General features: G+C 35.0%; 1 protein-coding gene across 16 annotated transcripts in view; it reads right to left on the reverse strand.

The window, feature by feature from the left end:
* Positions 1-23,226, reverse strand: part of STAU2 (staufen double-stranded RNA binding protein 2) — a 306,203-nt gene that overhangs the window by 153,677 nt on the left and 129,300 nt on the right. For all 16 annotated transcript variants that reach the window (XR_013553422.2, XM_078441529.1, XM_078441532.1 and 13 more), the window contains 2 exons: positions 16,897-17,028; positions 3,140-3,200 (listed from right to left, as the gene is read on the reverse strand). Coding sequence is in view for 15 of the 16 variants with exons in the window: in XM_078441529.1 (XP_078297655.1) it covers positions 3,140-3,200; positions 16,897-17,028 (193 nt within the window). In the remaining variant the exon portion in view is untranslated. The remainder of the gene's footprint in view (positions 1-3,139; positions 3,201-16,896; positions 17,029-23,226) is intronic.

Genomic DNA, 23,226 nt, shown 5'->3' on the forward strand with positions numbered 1-23,226 from the left:
TATTAATAAGAAACATGGAATGTGAATACAAAATAAAAGATATTATCAACTGAACTGTATCTAAATATTTTACAAAGTTTTCCATGAGCTGTCAGTAGATCTTTAAAATCCATGATCTTTTTAAAAACCTGTTAGTCATTCATCTGTAAAAATCTATTTTTTTATGTGTATGCCAAGCATAAAATTGCCCCATGCTACATTTAACACAAACCTCACATTACAAAGTTATGTGTTCTTGCACTTCAAAATGACTATGACAGTGATTCAAAGGGTAAAAACACACTAAGAACAGTCTACCTTTTGCTGCAATTCAATACAATGAAGAAAGCCTGAGAAGTATGCAAAAATTAGGTCCATATTTTAAATCTGCAGGCAATCAAGCCAGGAGCCAGGCTATGCAATCACGATCACTTGCAAAACCATTTAAACTATTTTTTGTTGTAATTGTTAGCAGTTTCTTATGACTGTAATCTTAAAAAAAACATATCTTCCACTTCAAAAATTAAATGCACATGTACATGAACTTTTTTTGTCTACTTATAGTTAGGTGTTAGCTGTGCCAGGTTAAAATTATCTTCTTCCTCCTTTCCAATTCTGCATTCCCTGCCTTTAATTTTTGTACACTATGGTTCCAAGTTAATTTCATAATATTTATCAAAATAATGCTTCGCTAAGTACAATTTGTAAAGTAATATAAAGTTTAATAAAGAAAACACTGTAAAGAGTCACTTTATGATACCATTCTGTTTTTTACAAAGTAATATGTTACCTTTTCAGATGTTATTCAAGAATAGTTACTCGTTTTACAAATGTTAGATCATTAAAGATACTCAGCATGATAAACTGGCATGTGCATTGAATTAGAAGATGTGAAATGAGTTGTTCAAAGTCTGAAAATATGCCAGAGGGGCAGACAGCACTGACAACCTCAAATTCCTCTCTTCCCCCACATGTGCCATCCTAAGAGATGCCTGCTCTGACCTTTGCCTGCAAAACTCTTAACACGGACATTCTTCAAGGGACAGAAACCACTCAGGGCAGAATTTCAAACTTAGGGAATTACGCAGGAAAGAATCTAACATGAATGTTACCGTCATATACAAATTTAAATTAATTTTCAGGTAACAGATTCATCACCTGAATGATCAATTGCTAAGAAACTAACTTTTTCCTAACGTATTTCAGAGGACATGGGGCACTGCTGGAGAGCTCCCGCTATCAGGGAGTAAAACAGTTACATTTCAGAGTGGAGCTGCCCTCATCCTCGGTGGTAACCTGAGGCAGGGACCTGATCAGAGGGAAGGACCCTGATATTGGCTTTCTCACCTCTCGGAGTTTGGAAGGGCTGAGGGATCATATCCTTCTTTCAAATACTCAATTCGAACTACTGGAGACCGAAGAAAGTTCTAAAGTGTGAACGGTTTGGTTAAGTTTTACGCTGACTCCAAACAGCTTTATCACTTCTAACATTATGTCTAAAGCAAATCTTGTAGCATTCTTACACATTTCTGATCACTGAAACTCACTGGCCTCTTTGTGCCATCTCTTCCCCTACTTGCAAGTAAGTCCCAAAACCCCTTAGCACGTTTAAAAAAAATCAACAAACACATAAAATTAAGAGCCAAAATGTCACTGTTAAATGATGGAGTTTGCAGGTTATCTATAATGTGATTTCATGTTAAAACTATCAAGGTAATAACCATCCAACTTCCATATTCAAACGTATAGTGTTTATATTCTTTGAAAAAGTATCTAGTGCCAAAAGTAACTATTCCAATACAAACTACAGATACACTGTTCATGAAAAACGTCTGACAGATAAAAAGCGTAAGCATGGAATTTTTGTTAAGCCTACATAGAATTATGTAATTTTTATTTAAAAAGGGAGGGAGAAGGCATAGAAGAAAATCAACAATCACTATGTGCTTACTAGGAAACAGACACCACGCTAAGTACTTTATATATAACCAAGATCAATTTAATGCTTACAATCCCGTACCAAATAATCATACACCTGTATATTCAAACATCAAAGGAATTAAACACAAACTTTCTGAGAGTCCTGAACTGATCTCCATTTTTTTTTCCCTTGGGCTATGTGCTAAGCCTATCACATTCATCATTCTTATATAGAGAGACCAAAGGCTCAGAGTCATATTAAATTATTTAAGTTATTCCCAGAAAGTAACTCATGAATACAATTACCTCACTGAAATATTCTTTTCAAGAGGCTCGTTTTGATGACCCAAGAATTCAATTCTCAGAAGTGTGCTTTGATAAAAGTTTGTTACTAATTTCATTATACATCAAGAGATAAGCTGTGAATATCAAAGAATACTGTTCATTATGACAATTTACATATTTAGGCTTAGTCAGCTTCCAGAAGTTGTAAGGAAGAGAAACAGTCAGAAAGGATATAAATTTGGCTTCACTGTGGACTTCATTTCATAGGGTCTTCACAGGCTGGCTATTTTGTTTTACCGATTTACAGTAAAATGGTCACATTAGGGAAAATAGATACTTTTTGGGAGAGATGGGAAGAAGTTAAAGAAAGACAAATGAGCTTCCACAGCTTGATCATGTACCTTTGAAAAAAGAAATAAACTGGAGATTTTTACATGTTGACGACACTATAATTGGAATGAAATTGCTCACAATTTTATGTAAATTTAATAAAACATTAAAAATTCTAACAACTCGGTACAATGTGAAAAATGTTTATTACTATGTTAAATGAAAACACAGTACAAACTTCCATGTATATTATAATTATGTAAAAACGTGTGTGTACCTAAAAAGAACTGAAACATGAAACAGTTGATTTGGCGTATAACGGACTTAGAGATAATTGCTTTACTTTTTTGATTCTTTTATATTATAACAATGTTGCAATAAAAACAACTTAAAAATTAGATCATTACCATGTGGAGTAAAGGGTACTATCTCTGCGGTGACTAAACCATGCTAAGAACTTCAGTGCTTATGTCTTCTGTCAGTTCCAGGAAAGCAAACACCACAACTTCCTTGTCTTCCATGTGACATCTCCGGCCCAAACAGATCCAATAAATACCCGGCGCCAGACTAATTACTGGACCAATGACGAACATCAAGTGTAGTTAACATGAAAGTGAAAACTTACTGTTATTTGTTGGTTCAGGAAACCCAGCCTTTGGACCACTCCATCCTTTGTTCTCCCCTGTCTGAAAGATTAAATCAATTGTTTAAATCCAGAGAAATAGATTTATTCAAAAAGAAAAAAGTTAACTAATCAACTAAAGCAAGGACAAAAGTCTCTCAAATAATTATTCTGCTTATTCTATCTCTGATGCGAGGACCATGGACACAAAAGTAACTAGTATGACCAGTATCATTTCTTCCTTTTCTACAGGAGAATCTATTCTTATGTCTCCTGCTTTTTATCTGTTCATCTAAATTTACAACTTAAGTAATCAAGAAAGCCCCATATTCAGTACATGCATCATATACAACATGGGCTCTATCTAGATGGTTAAAAAGTAAACAATTCTTATTCAAACAGTAAACAATAATAATCGTCACAAATACTGAAGTGACTAAAAGAGCTGCTTTATCGCTCCTGAGGTCAAATTAACAATAGAAATATTACTGTGTCTGTTCTGTAAAAGTTCTATGACAAGGGTCATGCAACATTGCTAATGACATACACAGAAAATTGAAAACTAAGTCCAAACTTTAAGTAAAACCTGTAATATCCTAACTCTGTCAAATGATTTGATCTCTGTTTCAGATAAAAATACATCCAGAGAAACTAAGATATTTTGAAGTAGTATTTTAGTCAAATTAATAAGTGTCTTTAACTGGCTATGTTCTCTTTGTGTGAAGCTGGTATTATTGATACAAAGTACTCGGGGGGAAGAGACATATTCTTATTATAATCAGCATTTTATATTTACATTATCAGATGCCAACATTCAAATGGATTAACTCCACATATAAGCACAAAATACAATTCTAGCAAATAGATTACCATTGTGGAAGGACAGAGGAGGAGTAAATGTTCGTAAATGCAGATGGATGTTGATGGAAGATCTGGGGAGACCCCAGTTCCACGTTCTCTGTGCTACACAATACGAGATCACTGAGAGACTTCTAGTTTGAAGAAAGTGTAGTAAGGAATGAGTCACCCAAGGGAGGGGAAGAGCAGGCAGATTAAAAGAATGCAGATTCTCAGGCAGATGAGGGCTCAGCTGAAATTGGTAATAATAAATTTAGCATTTCATTCCTCCTTTTATTCTACTTATAACCAAGGTTAAGTATTAGATTATATTCCCTATGTCTAATTTTGTACCTTCAACTGAATCTCAAGCCTACTGTTCTTTGATTTCTACCCCAACACTCTAATAAAATTACTTTTGTAAGGTTTCTTCTTAAACATAACAGAATGAACAGAAGGAGTAATCTGTCTCTCCCCAAACATCTCTAAATTGATAACCCAATAGTCCATAAACTCTCTCTCCCTGTCTTCTGCCCACCTACCCCCCCAAACAGAATATGAAAGGAGTCAACAGCAGAAGAGAGAAGCCTACCAAAGTCTGGAAGCTGAAAAGCAGATACACAAGTTGTAACTGACCTAGCAGATGTGAATAGGCTAAAACTAGTCTGAAGAGTGAGAAGCCAACAAAGACCTTACAAAAAAGTAAACTGATTTGTGCCCCCAGGATCCCAGAAAGCCCCAGGAATTAGAAGCACACCTGGTATTTCTAAAGATGAATGTTGAAAGGACTTGAAAACAGAAAGACTGACTGGAGGTCTTTCAAAGTGCTATGAAATCTCCAGGTCACCTCTGTGACCCCAAAAAGACAGATTTCTTAAGAGGGGTCCTCTTAGAAAAGGCTAAAACAGAGACTCTGAACACCTGGCACAGTTGTAGGTGGGAGTGAAGGGCCACATTGCAAATCAGGAGATAGAGTCTATCTACACTTATCCTGGAAGAGAAGACCCCCAGTGCCCTTCTTCATTTTGGCCTGAGTAGAAAAAGCCAGGCTTCTGACCTACAAGGAATGGCAGAATTAACACAGGGAACAGAATAAAACTTCCAAAAAAAGGTTAACATTTTGCAAAGTTCCCAGAGCCATGAAAGAAATATTATAACAACTAAACAAGAATAGGAGGTTATAAAAAGGAATATTCTGAGGATGAAGAAAAGCTCTAGGAGGTCAAAAATACAATAGCCAAAGTAAGCAATTTCAAAGAAGGACTGGAAGACAGTTACAGAAATCTCCTAGAAAACAGAACAAAAGTAGGGAGAGATGGAAGGGAGGGGGGAAGGGAGGAAGGAAGGAAAGATCAGAAGATTATCCATACGACTAGCAGGCATCCCAGAAAGAAACAATAGCAACAATGGAAGGAAAGAAATTACCAAGGAAATAATATAATAAGAAAATTCCCACTTAAAGAATATTTATCTCTAGATTGAAATCCAAATGCAGTGGGATTCAGGCCTCACTTCCCCTCCAGCCCCCTCCCCTGGTCCCCTATCCCTGGGGTCATTGGTTAAAAAAAAACAATAATAAAAGGGTTAAAAGAAATCCAAATGCCCAACGTGATTTACTAAAGAATACACACATCAAGTCAATTATCCATGAATTTCAGAACCCCTGGGAAAAGAAAGTCAGAAAAGCCTAAAGAGGGGGAAAAAAAACATAAAAGTTTCATATATAGGCTGAAGAATCAGAAGGCTATGGAGTTTCAAGAGTAGTCCTGGGAGGCAGAAAACACTGATGCAATGCCTTCAGAAATCTGTGAAAAAATTATTTCCAATTTAGAATTATATCTCAGAAAAACTATGAATTAAGTGTGTGGGAAATAAGAGTTCAGACCTACAAGATCTCAAAAAATATTTACTTCTCAAGTATCTTCTATAGGGAATCTACTAAAGTATGTGCCCATCAAAATAAGGAAGTAGATCAAGAACAAGAGAAACCATCCAGAAAACAGGCAACTCAACAAGGGAGAGAGGCAAAAAAATTTTTCAAAATAATGGTGAAGAGAAGAACCAAAATAGTAGATCTGTAGCGGACCTATCAATCATCCCAAATTAGAAGAGGATAAAGAGCTCCAAGAAAGATTAAAAAAAAAAAAAACGAAAAAATTACATGATGTGTTTACTTGGCAGAGAGTCTTAAGAATAAGTTAGAAAGATGCAGAGAAGTATACATGTGGAATATGTGTATGAGAGTTAAGTCTTCATTTTTCATAGCAAGCACTCAGATACTATCTACAAATGAAAAATTTAGAAATAGCAATATGAACAACCGACAACATAAAAATAATAGAACAAACAGCTGAAGCATGTGGTAAATGGTTGCCTCTGAAAAAGAGAAGCAGAAATGGCCAGTAGCAGGGCAGAACAGCATATTTCTGTTTATTATAAATCTTGAGCCCTTATACTATTAATCTCGAAAAAATCTTGACTTTTTATACATATATGAGTATTACTTCGACCAATATAATAATCAAATATAAAAAAGAGTGAAGGGGGCTCCCGGTGGCTCAGTCAGTTTAGCATCCTACTCTTGATTTCGCCTCAGGTCATGGGCTCTGTGCTGGGTGTGGAGCCTGCTTGAGATTCTCTTTCTCTCTCTCTTTCTCTTTCTCTCTCTCTCTCTCTCTCCCTTCCTCCCTCCCTCTCTTCCTCTGCCTGTCTCCCCCACTTGCACTAACAAAAACAACAAAAAAAATGAAGCATATGTTAGTTACATCTTGATGTAGAACAAACTCCAAGATATAAATGAAACCCCAATATATGAGTGAAAAAGAAAATCAAGATGTAAGAACAGTATACCTTGAAAAGGTATAAAGAATGTTCCACTTTTCCTTGGAATGTAGAAACGTTATCAATGAGAAAGCACCAGGAAACGTAAAAAGTCATAACTTGTCTTGAACCATCAGAGATCTGAGATTGTAAAGCACGTAAGTGAAGTGAATGTGTGTGACAAATCCCTCTGGGGAGAGGCAAGACTCTCAAAGTGTTTCAACACTGGTGGAGCAAAGAAGGAAGAGATGAACGTTCTCAATGCAGGTGAGAAGAAAGTACATGAAATGCCAATAAATTCTAAAAGACTGAGTGTGGGCTAGCACAATAATTTAGAAAAACCAGGATCTTCTGGCAGAAGCTCTTTTCCATGGGCCTCTCCTGAACACTGAGGAAGACAATCAGAGGTACAACTGGAAACCAGAGAGAGCCTCACTCAGTGGAGCAGGTATGCAGCTGGTGAATGTCTGCCACTGAGAGGAAAGCATGGAACTTTACACACTTCTCTAGACTCTTCTTTTATACAAAGCAAAAAGCTCAAGCCACTAGAGAAAGGGGAAAAACAAATACCAACTGCCTCTGGGGTAGAGACAAGAAATTCTGTTGCCCCAGAGGCTTAGGCAAAGACTTGTTGCTTCTGGAAAAGGAGTAAAAGCAAAATCTACTTGCCCCTGGAAAAAAAGGAGTATAAAACCCTCCTGAAAGCAAGGCCCTGCCCCAATATAAAGCATAGGTCTGAAAATGCTGACAAGGGGACAGGACATTCTCTTGCACCCAAGAGCACCCACAGATCCAAAGTCAAGTTTGGCCACCATGGGGAAGGAAGCAGAAACACTGATAAAAACCCACCTCTGAGACCCAGGTACACAAAGTCTGACTGAGAATGAGGCTGGGCAAGAAAATCATGAACTATGTTCCCGTACCCACCGCATTCATAACCAAGTAATAAGCACCAACAGCTGACTGCAGAGTATACACAAAGCCCTCACCCCCTGGCACAGTGAAGAAGGACTGCTGAAATGTAAGGGCGGAGCAGAAACACTGAGGAAAAACCCACCCCCAAACCTCACCCCACACAGAGTACAGATACCAGTACTGAAGGAATTTGAAGTCAGTAGTGATGACAGCAGCAACAAAACTCAAAATGGGCTCAACTATGACAAGATGGATGCCACCCTCCACACTAACAGTGCTTTACTCAAACTGAAGCACAGGGGGGGAAAAAAAGAGTGAAAAATTAAAAGGAACAAAAAATACTGGAGCTATAAAACAATACCAACAGTCTAACAAGTGTGTAACTGGAAATTCCACAGAAGAGAAGAAACAAAGAATAAGAAACATTTGAAATGATAATAGCTGAGAATTTGACAAAATAACTGAATTATAACAAAACGCAGATACCATGTTCAGAGACCACTAAGGCAGGAAAAATACAAAAAGAATAAATGGATGAAGAAGAGGAAGAAAAGGAGGATGGAAGGAGGAAGGACAGGGGAGAAGATAGAAGGGTAAAGGAAAAAAGAAAAAAATCATATTTAGACACATCACAGTCAAACTGCTGAGAACTAATGAAAAAGGAAAATTCTGACGGCCTTCAAAGGGAAAAAAATATACGAGGAGGAAAGAGCAGGTAAGAATTACAGCAGAAATGACATCAAAAGCTACACACGTCAAAAGACAATGAAACAAGATCTTCATAAGTAAAGTTGTGCCCCTTATCCACAGGAGATGCATTCCAAGTTCCCCAGTGGATGCCTGATACCACGGATAGTAACAAACCCTATATATGTGATGTTATTTCCTATACATATGCACCTATGACAATGTTTAATTTATAAATTAGCCACAGTAAGAGATTAACAATAAAAATAATAATAAAATAGAACCATTATAACACTATAATAAGTTATGTGAATGTGGTCTTTCTCTCAAAATACGTTCTCGTACAATACTATTTGTGCAATGATGTGAAATGATAAAATGCCTACATGATGAGATGAAGTGAGGTGAATGACTTAGGCATTCTAATGTGCAGTTAGGCAACTATTAACCTTCTGATGAGTTTCCAGACCTGCAGGTGACTGCAGGTGACTGAAACCATGGAAAGTGAAACCATAAATATAAGGGAGACTCCTTTAAGGAAATAAAGAAAAAAATCCAGAATCCTATATCCAGCCAAAAAAAAAAATGAAGCAAAAATGAAGATGAAATAAGGACTTCTTCATCCAACAAAGGCTGAGAGAAATCATTGCCAGTAGACTTATTAATACAAGTAGTTGTAGAGTAAGTTCTATAAGCAGGAGTATGATACCAGAAAGAAATCCACACAAATGAACATGTATTCATGAATATGGATCGATACAAATAAATGAAGCATACTGAAAATGGTAAAAATGAGGGTAAATATACAACGCTTTTTTCTCATTTTAACCACATAAAATGATGACTATATAAAGCATAATTAGTAATAATGAATAAACAACAAAAAATAGAGCTCAAAAAACTGTAAGCTTATACTATATACAGAAGTAAAATGTATGACCACAATAGGAGGTCTTTGAAACATACACAGTATAATCACAATAGGAGGTCATAGAGGCATACAGAAAAGTAAAATCTATGACCATATTAGTGGTCAAAAAGAAGAGTGTGAACAAAGAACAAATGGGTAAAGAGAAATAATTAGTAAGATTTAAATCCAACCATATCAATAACTATAATAAATGCAAATGTTCTAATTACCCTCAACTAAAAGACTGTCAAAATAGATTTTAAAAAGCAAGACCCAATTATATGTTTTCTAAAAGAAAGCAATTTATTTTTTATATGAAATTTATTGTCATATAGGTTTCCATACAACACCCAATGCTCATTCCAAAAGGTGCCCTCCTCAATGCCCATCACCCACCCTCCCCTCCCTCCCACCCCCCATCAACCCTCAGTTTGTTCTCAGTTTTTAAGAGTCTCTTATGAAAAGAAAGCAATTTAAATGTAAAGACACAGGCCAAAACGATGGGAGAAAAATATTCCATGCAAACACTAATCAAAATAAAACTGGGATGGCTATTTAACATCAAGACAAAGCAGAATTCACAGGAAGGAATATTATCAGGACTAAAGAGAAAAATCACATAGTAATAAAGGGGCCAAGTCATCAAAAAGACATAACAATGCCAAATGTGTGTGTGTGTGTGTGTGTGTGCGTGTGTGTGTGTGTGTGTTAACAACAAAGTTTCAAAGTACACAAAACAAAATTGACAAAACTGAAAGAAATGGACAAATCCAAATTTGTAACTGGAGACACTAACAATAAAAGAAGATGACAAAAAATCAAAAGCGATATATGACTTGAAAGAAGTCAAAAGGAAAATTATAACATATCTTGAATTGAATGAAAATAAAAACTCATCTTGTCAAAATTTGTAGGACAGAACTAAATCAGTACATAAAGAGAAGTATACAGCATTAAATCTTATATGAGAAAAGAAGAAAGTTCTCAGATCCACAGTCTTAGCTTCTAATTTACAAAGCCAGAAAAAGAACAGAAAATCAAACCCAAAGCTAGTGAAGGAAGGATAAAATAAAGAGTAGAAATCAATAAAATTGAAAATTGAAAAATGGAGAAAATCAATGAAACAAAACCTGGTTGTTTGAAAAAGATAAAGGAGTGCCTGCATGGCTCAGTCAGTTAAGTGTCCAACTCCTGATTTCAGCTCAGGTCATGATCTCATGAACACAAGATCAAAATCCATATTGGGCTCCACACTGCACATGGAGTCTGCTTAAGATTCTCTCTCCCTCTCCCTCTGCCCCTATCCTACTCGTACTTTATTTCTCTTATAAAAAAAAAAGAAAAGAAGAGAAGAGAAGAGAAGAGAGAAAAGAAAAGAATACAAATTAATAAGCTCCTAGCCATATTGATAAGGAGAAAAAGAAAACAAATTACCAACAGCAGGAATGAGAGAGGGAATATCACTACAGATGCTATAGCTATTAAAAGGATAACAAGGAAATGTTGTGAACAATTCTGTACCAATAAATTCAACAACTTAGATAAAACAGACAAATTGCTTGTAAGATTCAAACTGCCAAAGATCACTCAAGCAGAAGTAGATAGTCTGTATAGCCCTATATCTATTTTTTAAAACTCAATTTATAGTTAAAATCTTCCCACAGAGAAAACCTTCCCCAGATGGAAGGTTACCCCACTGGTAAATTCTACCCAAAAATTAAGGAAGAAAGATTACCAAACTCTTCCAAACTTACTATATGAGAAGCATTACCCTGATACTGATGCTAAAACCAGACAAAGATATAACAACAAAAGAAAAATATAGATCATACATGCAGCCATAAAAATCTTTTAAAATATTAGCAAATCTATTCCACAAATATACAAAAACATAGGTAATACATCGTGATCAAATGGGGTTTATGTCCATCAGGCAAGCTTAGTTCAACATTCAAAAAGCAATCAATGCCCATCCATCAGGATGGCTATTGTTTAAAAAACAAGACAAAACAAAAACAAACATCTACACACACATGTATAAATGTTAGCAAGGACTTGGAGAAACTGGAACCCTGTACATCACTGGTGGGAATATAAAATGATACAGCCACTATTGAAAAGAATTTGGCTATTCCTCAAAATAGTAAATGTACAATTACCATTTGATCAAACAATTTCACTTCTAAGTATATACTCAAAACAATGAAAGTAGAGACTTAAAACAGATACTTATACACCAATGTTCATGGCAGCATTACTCACAATAGCCTTAAGTTGAAAATAACTCAAAATGTCCATCAAAAGATGAATGGATAAACAAAACGTGATATATCCATACAACATAATATTATTCAGGCTTTAAAAGGAATGAAATTCTGGGGCGCCTGGGTGGCTCAGTCGGTTAAGCGTCCAACTTCAGCTCAGGTCATGATCTCCCGGCTCGTGAGTTCAAGCCCCGCATCGGGCTCTGTGCTGACAGCTCAAAGCCTGAATCCTGCTTCAGATTCGGTGTCTCCCTCTCTCTGTGCCCCTCCCCCACCTCTCAAAAATAAATGAACAAAAAATTTTTTTAAAGGAATGAGATTCTGATAGATGCTACAACATGGATGAACCTTGAAAACATGCTAAATGAAATAAGCCTGACAAAAAGGGACAAATATAGTATGATTCCACTTACAGAAGGTTCCTAGAAAAGGTAAATTCATAGAGATAGAGAGTAGAACAGAGGTTACCAGGGGCTGAGTAGAGAGAAGAATGAGGAGTCAGTGTTTAATGGGGTACAGTTTCTCTTTGGGATGATGAAAATGTTCTGGAAGTAGATAGTGGTAATGGTTGCACAACATTGTGAATGTACTTAATGCTACCGAAATATTCACCTTAAAATGCTTAAAATGGTAATTTTTAAAATATTTTACATAAATTTTAGAAATCTGTCAGTAAAATTCACTGTTACAAACTAAACAGAAAAATTATATTACATATCAATAGATGCAGAGAAAGCACTGGGCAAAATTCAACATGCACTGATAATTAAAGAACAAAAAACAATCTTTCAATAAAGCAGGAATACAAGGAAATATCACTGATATAGAGTATCTATGAAGAAAACCTACAATCATCATGGTATTTATAATGGTGAAATCTGAATAATTTTCCTTTTAAAATGGGGAGCAAGGTAAGGATATCTGCTTTCCTATTCAACAAACAACTACTTCTATTCAACATTGTACCAGTTGTTCTATTCAGAGCAATAAAGCAAAACAAATAAACATATACAGATTGGAAAGGAAGAAATAAAACCGTCTTTATTCATAGATGACACAATCATCAATGCAGAAAATCCCAATCTACAAAATAAACTATTACAATTTATAACTCAGTTTAGCTATGTTGTAGATTACAAGGTCAATATCTAAAAAACCCACTGTATTTCTATACACTAGAAAAGAAGAATTGGAAATTGAAATTAAAAACCAATACCATTAATAACGCATCCAAAAACATGAAGTACTTAGGGATAGACATAACAGCTGTGTAAGATATTTCTATGAAAAAGTACAAAACATTGCTGTGGGATATTTCTAAAAAACTAAAAAAATGGGAGAGCTGGATCGTGTTCATGGACTGGAAGACTCAATGTTAAGATACCAATTTGTGTGAAATTGATCTATATATTTAACGCAATTCCAAAGAAAACTTCCCCACTGGCTTTTTTTTTTTCTTGGTAGAAATTGATTCTAAAATTTCTATGAAAATGCAAAAGTTCTAGAGTAGCCAAAATATTTTTTAAGAAACAGAAGAAAGAGTTCATTATCTGATTTCAAACCTTACCTAAAAAGCTACAGTCCAAATACAGTTGTAATAGCTTCAGGATAGACATAGGGATTCATGGAACAGAACAGAGAATCTAGAAGCAGACCCACAAATATGTGCTTAACTGCTTTTCAGCAAAGGTCCTGAGGGAATTCTATGAAAACAGCATTAATCTTTAAAACAGTTGATGCTGGAACAATTGGATAACCTATGTGGAAAAGGAGGAAAGGACAGGACAGGAAAGAAGAGAAGGAGAAGGCAGGGGAGTTCTTTATCTGATACGGGATTTGTGTCCAAAATATGTAAAGAACTGTTACAACTCAGTAAGAAAGCAAACTATCCAATTTTTAAAGAGACAAAACTTTGAACAGCCATTTCAGGGAAGAGATACGAATGGAAAATAAATACATGATAGGATATTCAGCATTATCAGTTATTAGGGAAATGCAAATTAAATTCCAATGAGATAGCATTATATGCCTACTAGTATGATCAAAGCTATCAAAACCAACTATACCAAGAGCTGGAAAAGATGTGAAATAACTGGAGTCTCAAACACTCCGTTGGGAATACAAAATGGTAAAGCCTCTCTGGAAAACATCTTCACAGTTTCTTAACAAAGTTATAACATGTTCTTATTATACAAATATGTACATAAAGAATGCATTAGAGAAATACACACATATAAAGACTTATACATGAATGTTTATAACCACTTAATCTATCATAGCCTCAAATTGGAAAGAGCCCAAATGTTGAAGAATAAAACAGTAACAAAGAATAAAAAAGAACAAACTAATGATAAGTGCAACAACATGGATGAATCTCAGAATTATGAAGCTAGACACAAAAGCCTTCCTAATGTATGATCCAATTTGTATGACATTCAGGAAATGCAAAATTATAGGCAGAAATTAGATCAGTGCTTGCCAGGGCCTAAGGAGAGGGGAAGAGATTAACTACAAAAGGGAACTTTTATGGTGTAACAGAAATATTATAAATCTTAATTCTGGTGGTGGTTAAAGAATGTGTACACACATATAAAGACACATATGTCAAAATTCACTGAACTGCACCTCAATAAATCTGAAATTTTTTATGAAGTGGGGACATATTAGTATATATGCATAGAATATCTCTATAAGGATATTTATTTCTATTTATCAAATCCCTGTATAACATTCAATATATTTCAGACAGTATCCTAAATGCTGTACAAATATTAACTCATTGTGGGAGATGCTATTCAAAAGAGAGGTTAAGAGCCAAGGGTCTCAGGATAAAGTAAGACTACTTATTCTTTCGTGTTATTTGAATTCTTTCAGCCATGTACATATCTTGTTTATTTAAAAAAAAAAAACTTTTTAAAAACTCTTTTGCAGGTTTTTAAGTTGCTTCGCCACAATCACTGCAGATCTTTTATTGACAAATCAGTGTATTCAGTCCTTTCCTTTTTTGATCTCCCTGCAGCATATGACTGCTACCTATTTCTTAAAGTCATTCTCTTCCTTTTTACAGGTTTTCTTTCCTCCTCTGATTCCTGTATCCCCCATGCATATTATCTGCTACTGAAAGCATATCACTTACACTTCAGAAATACCTCTGGTATCTTTACCCTCTCTTTTCTACCACCACTGCCTGAGTCCAGACCCTCAGTATCTTTTACCTGAACAGTTCTGCTAGCCTCCTAACTGGCCCCTCTGCCTTCAATCTCATCCTGCTCAAATACACTCACTACGTTACTTACACGATTGTCTTTTGAAGACTGTAAACTGTATCGTGTCACTTTCATATTCAAATCTTAAGTTAATAATTCCTCAAGTTCTTTAACTCACATAAAAATAGTGGTCTCGGCTATTCCTGACTTTCCAGATTCATCTTCATGTTCTGTAGGTTCTAGAATAATTTTTGTTATATGAGTAACGCTCCTTACTGTTAACACTTACAAGGTTAGTTTCTCGAGTGTAGGGACCAGGTTTCAGTCACCTTGTTATCTTTAGTTATAAGTGTTTGGCTTTTAGCTAGGTGCAATGGGAAATTTTATGTGCCAACTTGTCTGAACTTTGGTGCTTAGACATTTGATCAAACATTATTCTGGGTGCTCTGTGAGAGGGTGTTTTTGGAAAAGGTTTACATTTAAATCACTGAACTTTGAGTAAAGTAGATTTCTCTCCATAATGTGGGTGGGCCTAATCAGTTGAAGAACTAACTAGAAGAAAAGGTTGACCTCCCCTGAAGCAAGAGGGTAATCTCCAGCAGAATGCCTTTGGATTCAAACTTAACTCCTGATTCGCTAGCCGGCTGACCTCTCCCTCAGACTGTGGACTAGCTAAGCCTCTATAATTCCATGGGCCAATTCCTTAAAACAAGTCTCTGTGAGTGATGTATGAATATGTATATATATACATACACACATACATTATATATACATACACATACATATACATCCTGTTGGTCTGTTTCTCTGGAGAACCCTGACCAATAATACAAAGGGTATATAAAAAATGTCTTTCAAATTAAAAAAATTAATGCTGACTTTTTGTTCTGTTTTATTTTCACTTAACATACAAATATATGCCTATGAGATTTATTTTGACGTATTTTTATAAATCACTCACTAGTTTTAAGTCAATATAAATGTGTTAAGTTAAAACAACATATACACAATATAAGAACTACAGAATCTTGAACACATGTTGGGTTTCATGTTACAAATACTTTTAAAAGAAGAAAAAGCATTGACTAGCCAGGTTATAAAAACAGAATTGAAATCTCTAGCGATACCACACAGACAAATAATTCTTAATCGCTGAAAATAATTGCCTAGGTATTCACAGCTGTCTTAAAAAGAAAAGTATATCTAAATGTTTTTTAATAGATGATTTTGTTTTTACTCTGAATTTCAGAAACGTATTCCTGTAGAAACTGAAAATATCTCTAAAAAATAGAATCCTTATATGAGAAAATGTCATGGAAAAGAGTATATTGTTTTTGATAGAAATAATTATTAAGCTGGTTTTATGACTTTTCATTTATTAAAATATTAATAAAAACAATTTCTACATGTACAAAGATACAATGACAATACAAAATGAAATTAAGCCAGTTCCTGCCAAATTATCTGCCAAGGCCTGAATTTGGGGTTCTCTGCTTCTCTTGCAACAGAGGTAGGTGTTAATGATGTCATTAACTGCTGCAGAAGAAATAGGGGACCATGAACATAAGTCTTGGCAGAAAATAAACACCCTCTGAGTTTACTTTTAAATTTAAAGTAAATAGAAAAATTAGTTTATAGAGCGCCTGTCCAGTACAGTTCCTGCCCTAAAGGGATAAGTTAGGATCTTTATTTCTAGTGTTTGCAGCTGTATTCCAGAAATGAAGGCTAACAGTCTGTGTTCTTTAAAAAGCACAAATTAAAACTGTGGCTATCTGGCAAAAGCCACTAGTCAATAAGCTAAAAAATTATTCAACTGGTATTATATAAAATATTCAATGATAAAATAAAAATATACACAATATTTAGTATATGCCAATTATAAGAATATAATATTTCATCTTAATATTAATATATAACACCCCATAAACAGATGTTACTTTCTACCTGAAGAATCTATCTTTAAAGATACAGAGTACTGACTTGAGGGAAAAAAAAAAACTTTTGACTTCTACCTTTAAACTAATTAACACATTACTTAAGAGTCAAAAAAACAATGGATTTGCTCATCGCTTTTGATATTATGACAGGACAGGTATATGCACACGTAAATTTAACTCTTACCTTATCAAGTTGATCTTGAAGACTAGTGGATGCTTTATAACCAAGCTGTAACAGCATTGCTTCTGCAGCATTTTTTTTGGCTATCTTTTTGTTAGGTCCTGTTCCAGTAGCAACTTCATTGCCTACTTTGACCTGGTAGGATTAAAGTAAGAAATGGATGGTAATTGCTTTGGTAAACAAGAACTCCTTAATACCCAAAAGCAATGTGTTATGCTCTCTAGCATTCACAAATGTAAAGTTCAGTCCAAAATTAAAATAGCAATTAAGCTAGTCTCCCAATTACATAAAATTATATACACAAGTGAAAATATATGTGGCGAAAAATATGACAATATGGTCCTCAAAATGGCAATGGGGGTTTATCCCAGGGTGATAGAATCTTAAATGACTTTTACTTCCATACATAGTTCTATGTTACTTGATTTTTTAAACAAAAATACTTCTATAAGCAGAAAAATAAAATTCACATTACAACAGAGTTTATGTTGGTTATGACTACATTTAGCATTATTTAAGTTAATATACTAAAAGACTGAAATTCATGGTGGTGCAATTCAAAACAATGTTTACATTGTATCCCAAGTTTACAAAGGTTTATATTAAATAGTTCCTGAGAAAAATTAATATACAAAGGTTAATTCAATATTGTGGTTAAGAACAAAGATTTCCAGGTCAGAACTGGGTATGAAATTCAATTCTACTACCTCTTAACTGTATGAACTGATTCAAATTAGTCAACATCTCTAAGCCTCAGTTTTTTTCATCAATAAAAGAACGGTAATACATCTATGTCACTGTACTGTTCTGAAAATTAAATAAGAAAATGTATGTAAACTACACTGTAGAATAAATCATAACTGGTCAATAAACAGCTTTTTATTATTAGAACTATTCCACAATTACCTTTTGCAAACCATTGATGTATACACACACACACACACACACACACACACACACGTATTTAAATATACATCAGCCATCTCATATCCACATATACATTTTCTGAATTGGGTAGAGCTTTTAATGATGCATGTGCCAAAAGCTAATGCAAAAATAAAAATTATAGTGGAAAGCAAAAAGGAAAAAATAAATAATTTTTTAAAAGTAAAGAAAGCAAGAAGTATATAGCATTACAAGGAGAAATAAAAAATACACAACTACAGTGGGATTTGTTTTTATACACTGGTCTCAACAAATGATCAAAGCAGCAAATAAGAAAGAAGATACGCACAACTTTGGAAATGAAACAATTAAGTCTGAATAATCTATGGGCAGAGAAAAAAATCCCAATAAAAACTAGAAAATATTTTAAATAAATAATAATGGAAATACAATACATCAAAACCTGAAGCATGCAGCTAAAGGATCTAGAAAAAAATATATAGCCATAAAAGCTTAGAGAAAGGCAGGAAAGTAATGACCTAAACATCCAGCTCAAAAAGTTGTTAGAGCAAAACAAATCCAAAGAAAATGGAATAAAGACAAGGAGGGAAATTAAGGATAAAGAAAAAATACAATATAGAAATTCAAAAAAAGCAAAAGTTGGTTCCCTGAAAAGACTAATAAAATGACAAACCAAAGTTAAGACTGATCAAGAAAAGCAAGAGAAGACACAAATAAGAAGAAAATAGGAGATTACTATAGCTTCTGTAGAATTAAAAAATAATAAGGGATATTGAGTATTTTAGCTAAAAACTTTTGAATATTTAGAGAAAGTACAAAAATTCCTGAACAATACAAATTACCAAAACTGGCACAGAATAAACCCAGAACTGTATAGCTCTATAACTACTAAAAGAAAAAAATTAAAACAATAATTAAAAACGTGTTCATGAAGAAAATTCCTGAGAGCTTCTCCAGTAAGTTCTACCTAATATTTAAGAAAGAATAATGCTAAGCTTACAAAACTTCACATAATAAAAGAAAAAGAGAAATCAGTCCCCAATTATTCAATGAGGTATCAGTTTGATTCTAAAACCCAACAGGAACAATTTAAGAAAGAAAATGTACAGACCAATTTCATTCCCAAGTATAACTGTTAAAGTTTAAACTGCATAATATAGTATATTGAACAAAGCAATATATAAAAAGAAAAATCATGATGAAGTTAGGTTTATTCCAGAAATGCAAGATTGGTCTAACATTTGAAATTCAAGTAAAATCAATCAGTGGAATCTGCTATATTAACAGATTGAGGAGACAAAACATATGGTCATCCTAACAAATTGAGCAAAAGCATGTGATAAAACTCACCATACATTCATAATAAAAACTCCTAGCAAACTAAGGAAAACAGGGAACTTACTTAATATGATATAGGGCATTCTGCAAAAAGTCTATAGCAAACTTCAACAAACATTATACTTACTGTTGAAATTCTGATATTAGAAACAAGACAAAGATGCCCTCTATTTTTACTAGTATTTAACATTTTACTACAAATCCTAGACAGAGCAATAAGACAAGAAAAAAACCATAGAATTAGAAGTATAAAAACAAATTGTCATCATTTGGATATATGATATTTATATAGGAAATCCAAGAATATCTACAGCTAAATTATAAGACTTTATGAGAGTGTAAAGTTTTCAATGTATATTACAGTATACAAAAGCCAACCACATTTTTCTAATATCTATTTATGTATTTATTTTTGAAAGAGTGAGAAAGCCTAAGTAGGAGGAGGGAAAAAGAGAGAGGGAGACACAGAATCTGAAGGAGGCTCCAGGCTCTGAGCTGTGAGCGCAAAGCCTGACATGGGGCTCAAACCCACGAACTGTGACATCATGACCTGAGCCGAAGTCAGAAGCCTAACCGACTGAAACACCCAGGAGCCCTAAGCCAACTGCATTGTTATATCCCATCAACAATCAAGTAGAAAATTATTAAAAGATACCATTTACATTGAATGAAAATCAAATACCTATGATGTTTAAGAACTTTATATAAAAAAATAATAAGCACCGAGAAAAATTAAGATAAACCTAATAGATACGCCATACTCATGTACTTAATACTCAATATGATATCAATTCTCTTCAAATTGACCTATAAATTCAATGAATTACCATCAAAATCCCACACATGATTTTTACAATACTTGACAAGCTGATTCCAAAATTTACATGGAAATGCAAAGTACTAAGAACATTCAAGATCCTATTGAAGAGAAACAAGGTGGGGCATTATTCTTCTGGATGTCTACACTTATAAAGTCAACATGAGGGAAAAGACAGATAAATTTGTCTGCATTAAATTACTTCTGGGGGTGTCTGGGTGGCTCAGTTGGTTAAGCATACAACTCTTGATTATGGCTCAGTTCATGATTTCACAGTTGTGAGATTAAGCCCAACATCGGGTCTGTGCTGATAGCACGGAGCCTGCTTGGGATTCTTTCTCTCTGCCTCTCCCCACCCCCAAAATAGACAAATAAACTTAAAAAAAAAATTACTTCTGTTCCTCAAAAGAACATCACTAAAAATGGGGGGGGGGGGGGGGAAGGAAAGTCACAACACAAGAGGAGATACTTGAAAGGCCACATAACTGAAAAAGACTTACATTCCAGAATATATAGTAGATTCCGATAAATCATTTTTTTTAAAGAGTTATTTATTTATTCTTTAATATTTACTTATTTTTGAGAGAGAGGCGCACAAGTGGCGGGGGGGGGGGGGGGGGGGGGGCGGGCAGAGAGAGGAGACAGAAGATCCAAAGCAGGCCCTGCACTGACAGCAGACAGACCTGTATGAGACTCAAAGTCACGGACCGTGAGATCATGACCTCAGCAGAAGATGGATGCTTAACCAACTGAGCCAGCCACCCAGGCACACCCAAATCAATTTTTTTTAAAGCTAGTAGAAAAATGAGCAAGAAAGCTGAACAGGCAATCTATAAATGAAAATTTGATGTCACTATGCTTTGCTTTAAAAAAAAAAAAATTAGCTTCAATAGTTTCATGCCACCTTAATAAAATTTCACAATTACAATATTCTGTGTACTAGTAATGAACTGGTATGTTGTACAACTAATCCAGCTTTGGGATATAAAGCATGACACTTCTACACAGTTAAAGCATAACTGGCTATTTCACTTGTCTCAGAACATACCAGTTTCCATCTGGTGTCCACACTTGTGTACTGCTTGCCATTTATTCTTACACCATTATTTCAGTTTGATTTGTGTTACCATTTCCATCACCACGTTAAGCTTCAGTGAACCAAGTACTTCTAACACAGTGGTTAAAGAACTTAAGTATAAACAATGTGCAAATATACGACAAAGAAAGTCAAGATGAACTAAATGACATAGTTGTTGTATATGAAACACTGAAAACACATTCTTTATAGAGTTTCTGTAACAACTATCTCAAATGTTACAGTTCAAATCTGTGCACTGTCTTTGAAACATTTCATTGCTCTTTCTTCTAAAACTAGAAACCAGTACATTATGACAAATCAGCAGTAGTCTATGGACTTCCCTCAGAAGCACTGATCTAATACTTAATACTGTCCACAGCAGATCCCTGGAGCTGGGTGAACACATACTATCTCCCATATCTGCGCTGGCCTGCACCTGACCTGAATATAGCAGGCCCTAGGTATAATGTGCTTGAGTCCCTGGCTAGAGCCAGGCCTCTGCTACCTGTTATTTTTTCCAGTGTTTGGTTAGTTCCCAGCTTCACCAGCCCCTGTGTTGTTGCTGGAATGCTTGCTAGCTAACAGAGTAGGCCAGCTACGTCAGAAGCTTCCTCTACTGCTCTGAGGGACAAAAGACTTGCCAAAGTAAATGGAAGCAGGATCGGTCAGCAGGGGAAAAAAAAAAAAAAAAAGTTTCAGCTGTTTTGACATGCTACATACACCTCACGAGCTCTCATTCAATTCTTTTGCTGCTTCATCTCTAAATCTCATTTATCTACCCAGGCCTGATGCTCTTTGACTCCAGTCTCCTGCTCTTGGGTAATGCTGTTCCCGACTCAGCATTCATGTTGGATCTGTATCTGCCAGCTTTCCATCTGACCTATTCTGACACCTTCAAGACTTACTTCTAGCACCGGTACTTCCAGATTCATTTTTCCCATTCTCCTACCCCTCACCTCACACAAGTTGACATGGTGGCATGGTTCAAAAGGTTGCAGGTAATTATCCCAGAGTTATTTGCTAGTATCGAAAAAGAGGACTGTGCTGAAGGACTCTGATTCCTTGCTAACAAACACAGTGAACATTCAAAAAAATAAGTCACATAATTATAAAAGCATGTAAATGTGTAAGTAAGCAAGTATGTAAGTAAACTTCATAAGCCATCTTCCTCAAAAATTCACAATATTTTTAAATTATTACAAATAATAGTTTTACATTAAAACGTTGTCTACAAAGAAGCTCAATTATTTCGCCATGCAATAACTTTAAGACTGCCAGGTTTTTATCTTTAAACAAATTATTTAAATAAGTCCTCAAAAAAAGTAAAAAAAATAGTTCTAAAGTAGCATTTACCAAAGACTTAATTGATTTACTTTCAATGAGTCACAAAAAAAATTGATGGGGGTGCCTGGGTGGCTCAGTCAGTTAAGCATCTGACTTCAGCTCAGGTTGTGATCTCATGGGTTCATGAGTTTGAACCCTGGTTCAGGGGAGATCCAGTCCCACTTGGGTAGAGCATGAGCTCTGCATTGGGTGAGCTCAAGCCCCACTTCAGGTAAAAATAACATGAGCCCCACTTCAGGTGAGCCCTGCTTCTCTCTCTCTCTCTCTGCTCCTCGCTCACTTGCGCCTTCTCTCTCTCTTAAAAAAAGAAAAAAAAATAGGAGCACAGGGTGGCTCAGTCAGTTAAGTGTCCAATTCTTGGTTTCAGTTCAAGTCATGATCTCACCATTCATAGGATCAAGCCCTGCAATGGGCTCTGTGCTGACAGTGCAGAGCCTGCTTGGGATTGTTTCTCTCTCCCTCGCTCTCTGCCCCTCCCCTGCTCTCTCTCTCAAAATAAATAAACATTAAAGAAAAAAAAAACAAATATAATAGATGAAACTTGCTTTATGCATTTTTTTAAAACCTGAAGACCTTAATCAGAGGTAGAAAAATTAACTCATGATATATAATAATAGAATGTGCTGATATACAATTTGGTGTAGTTGTCATTATTTTCTCATTGAAAACTTAAAATACCTCTTTCTAAAATAATAAAAAGCTTTAAGAAATACGCTCTAGAAATAAACACCCAGATAATGTCATCAGAGATTTTCCTTGTCTAATAATCAGTACAAGTAACTGCATCTACTTTATAACACACAAACTTACCTTTTTTTTTTTTTTTTTTTGGTGATAGATAAATATGAGC

Source organism: Panthera onca, chromosome F2 (assembly GCF_046562875.1).
Source record: "Panthera onca isolate mPanOnc1 chromosome F2, mPanOnc1 haplotype 2, whole genome shotgun sequence".
Taxonomy (NCBI): Eukaryota; Metazoa; Chordata; class Mammalia; order Carnivora; family Felidae; genus Panthera; species Panthera onca.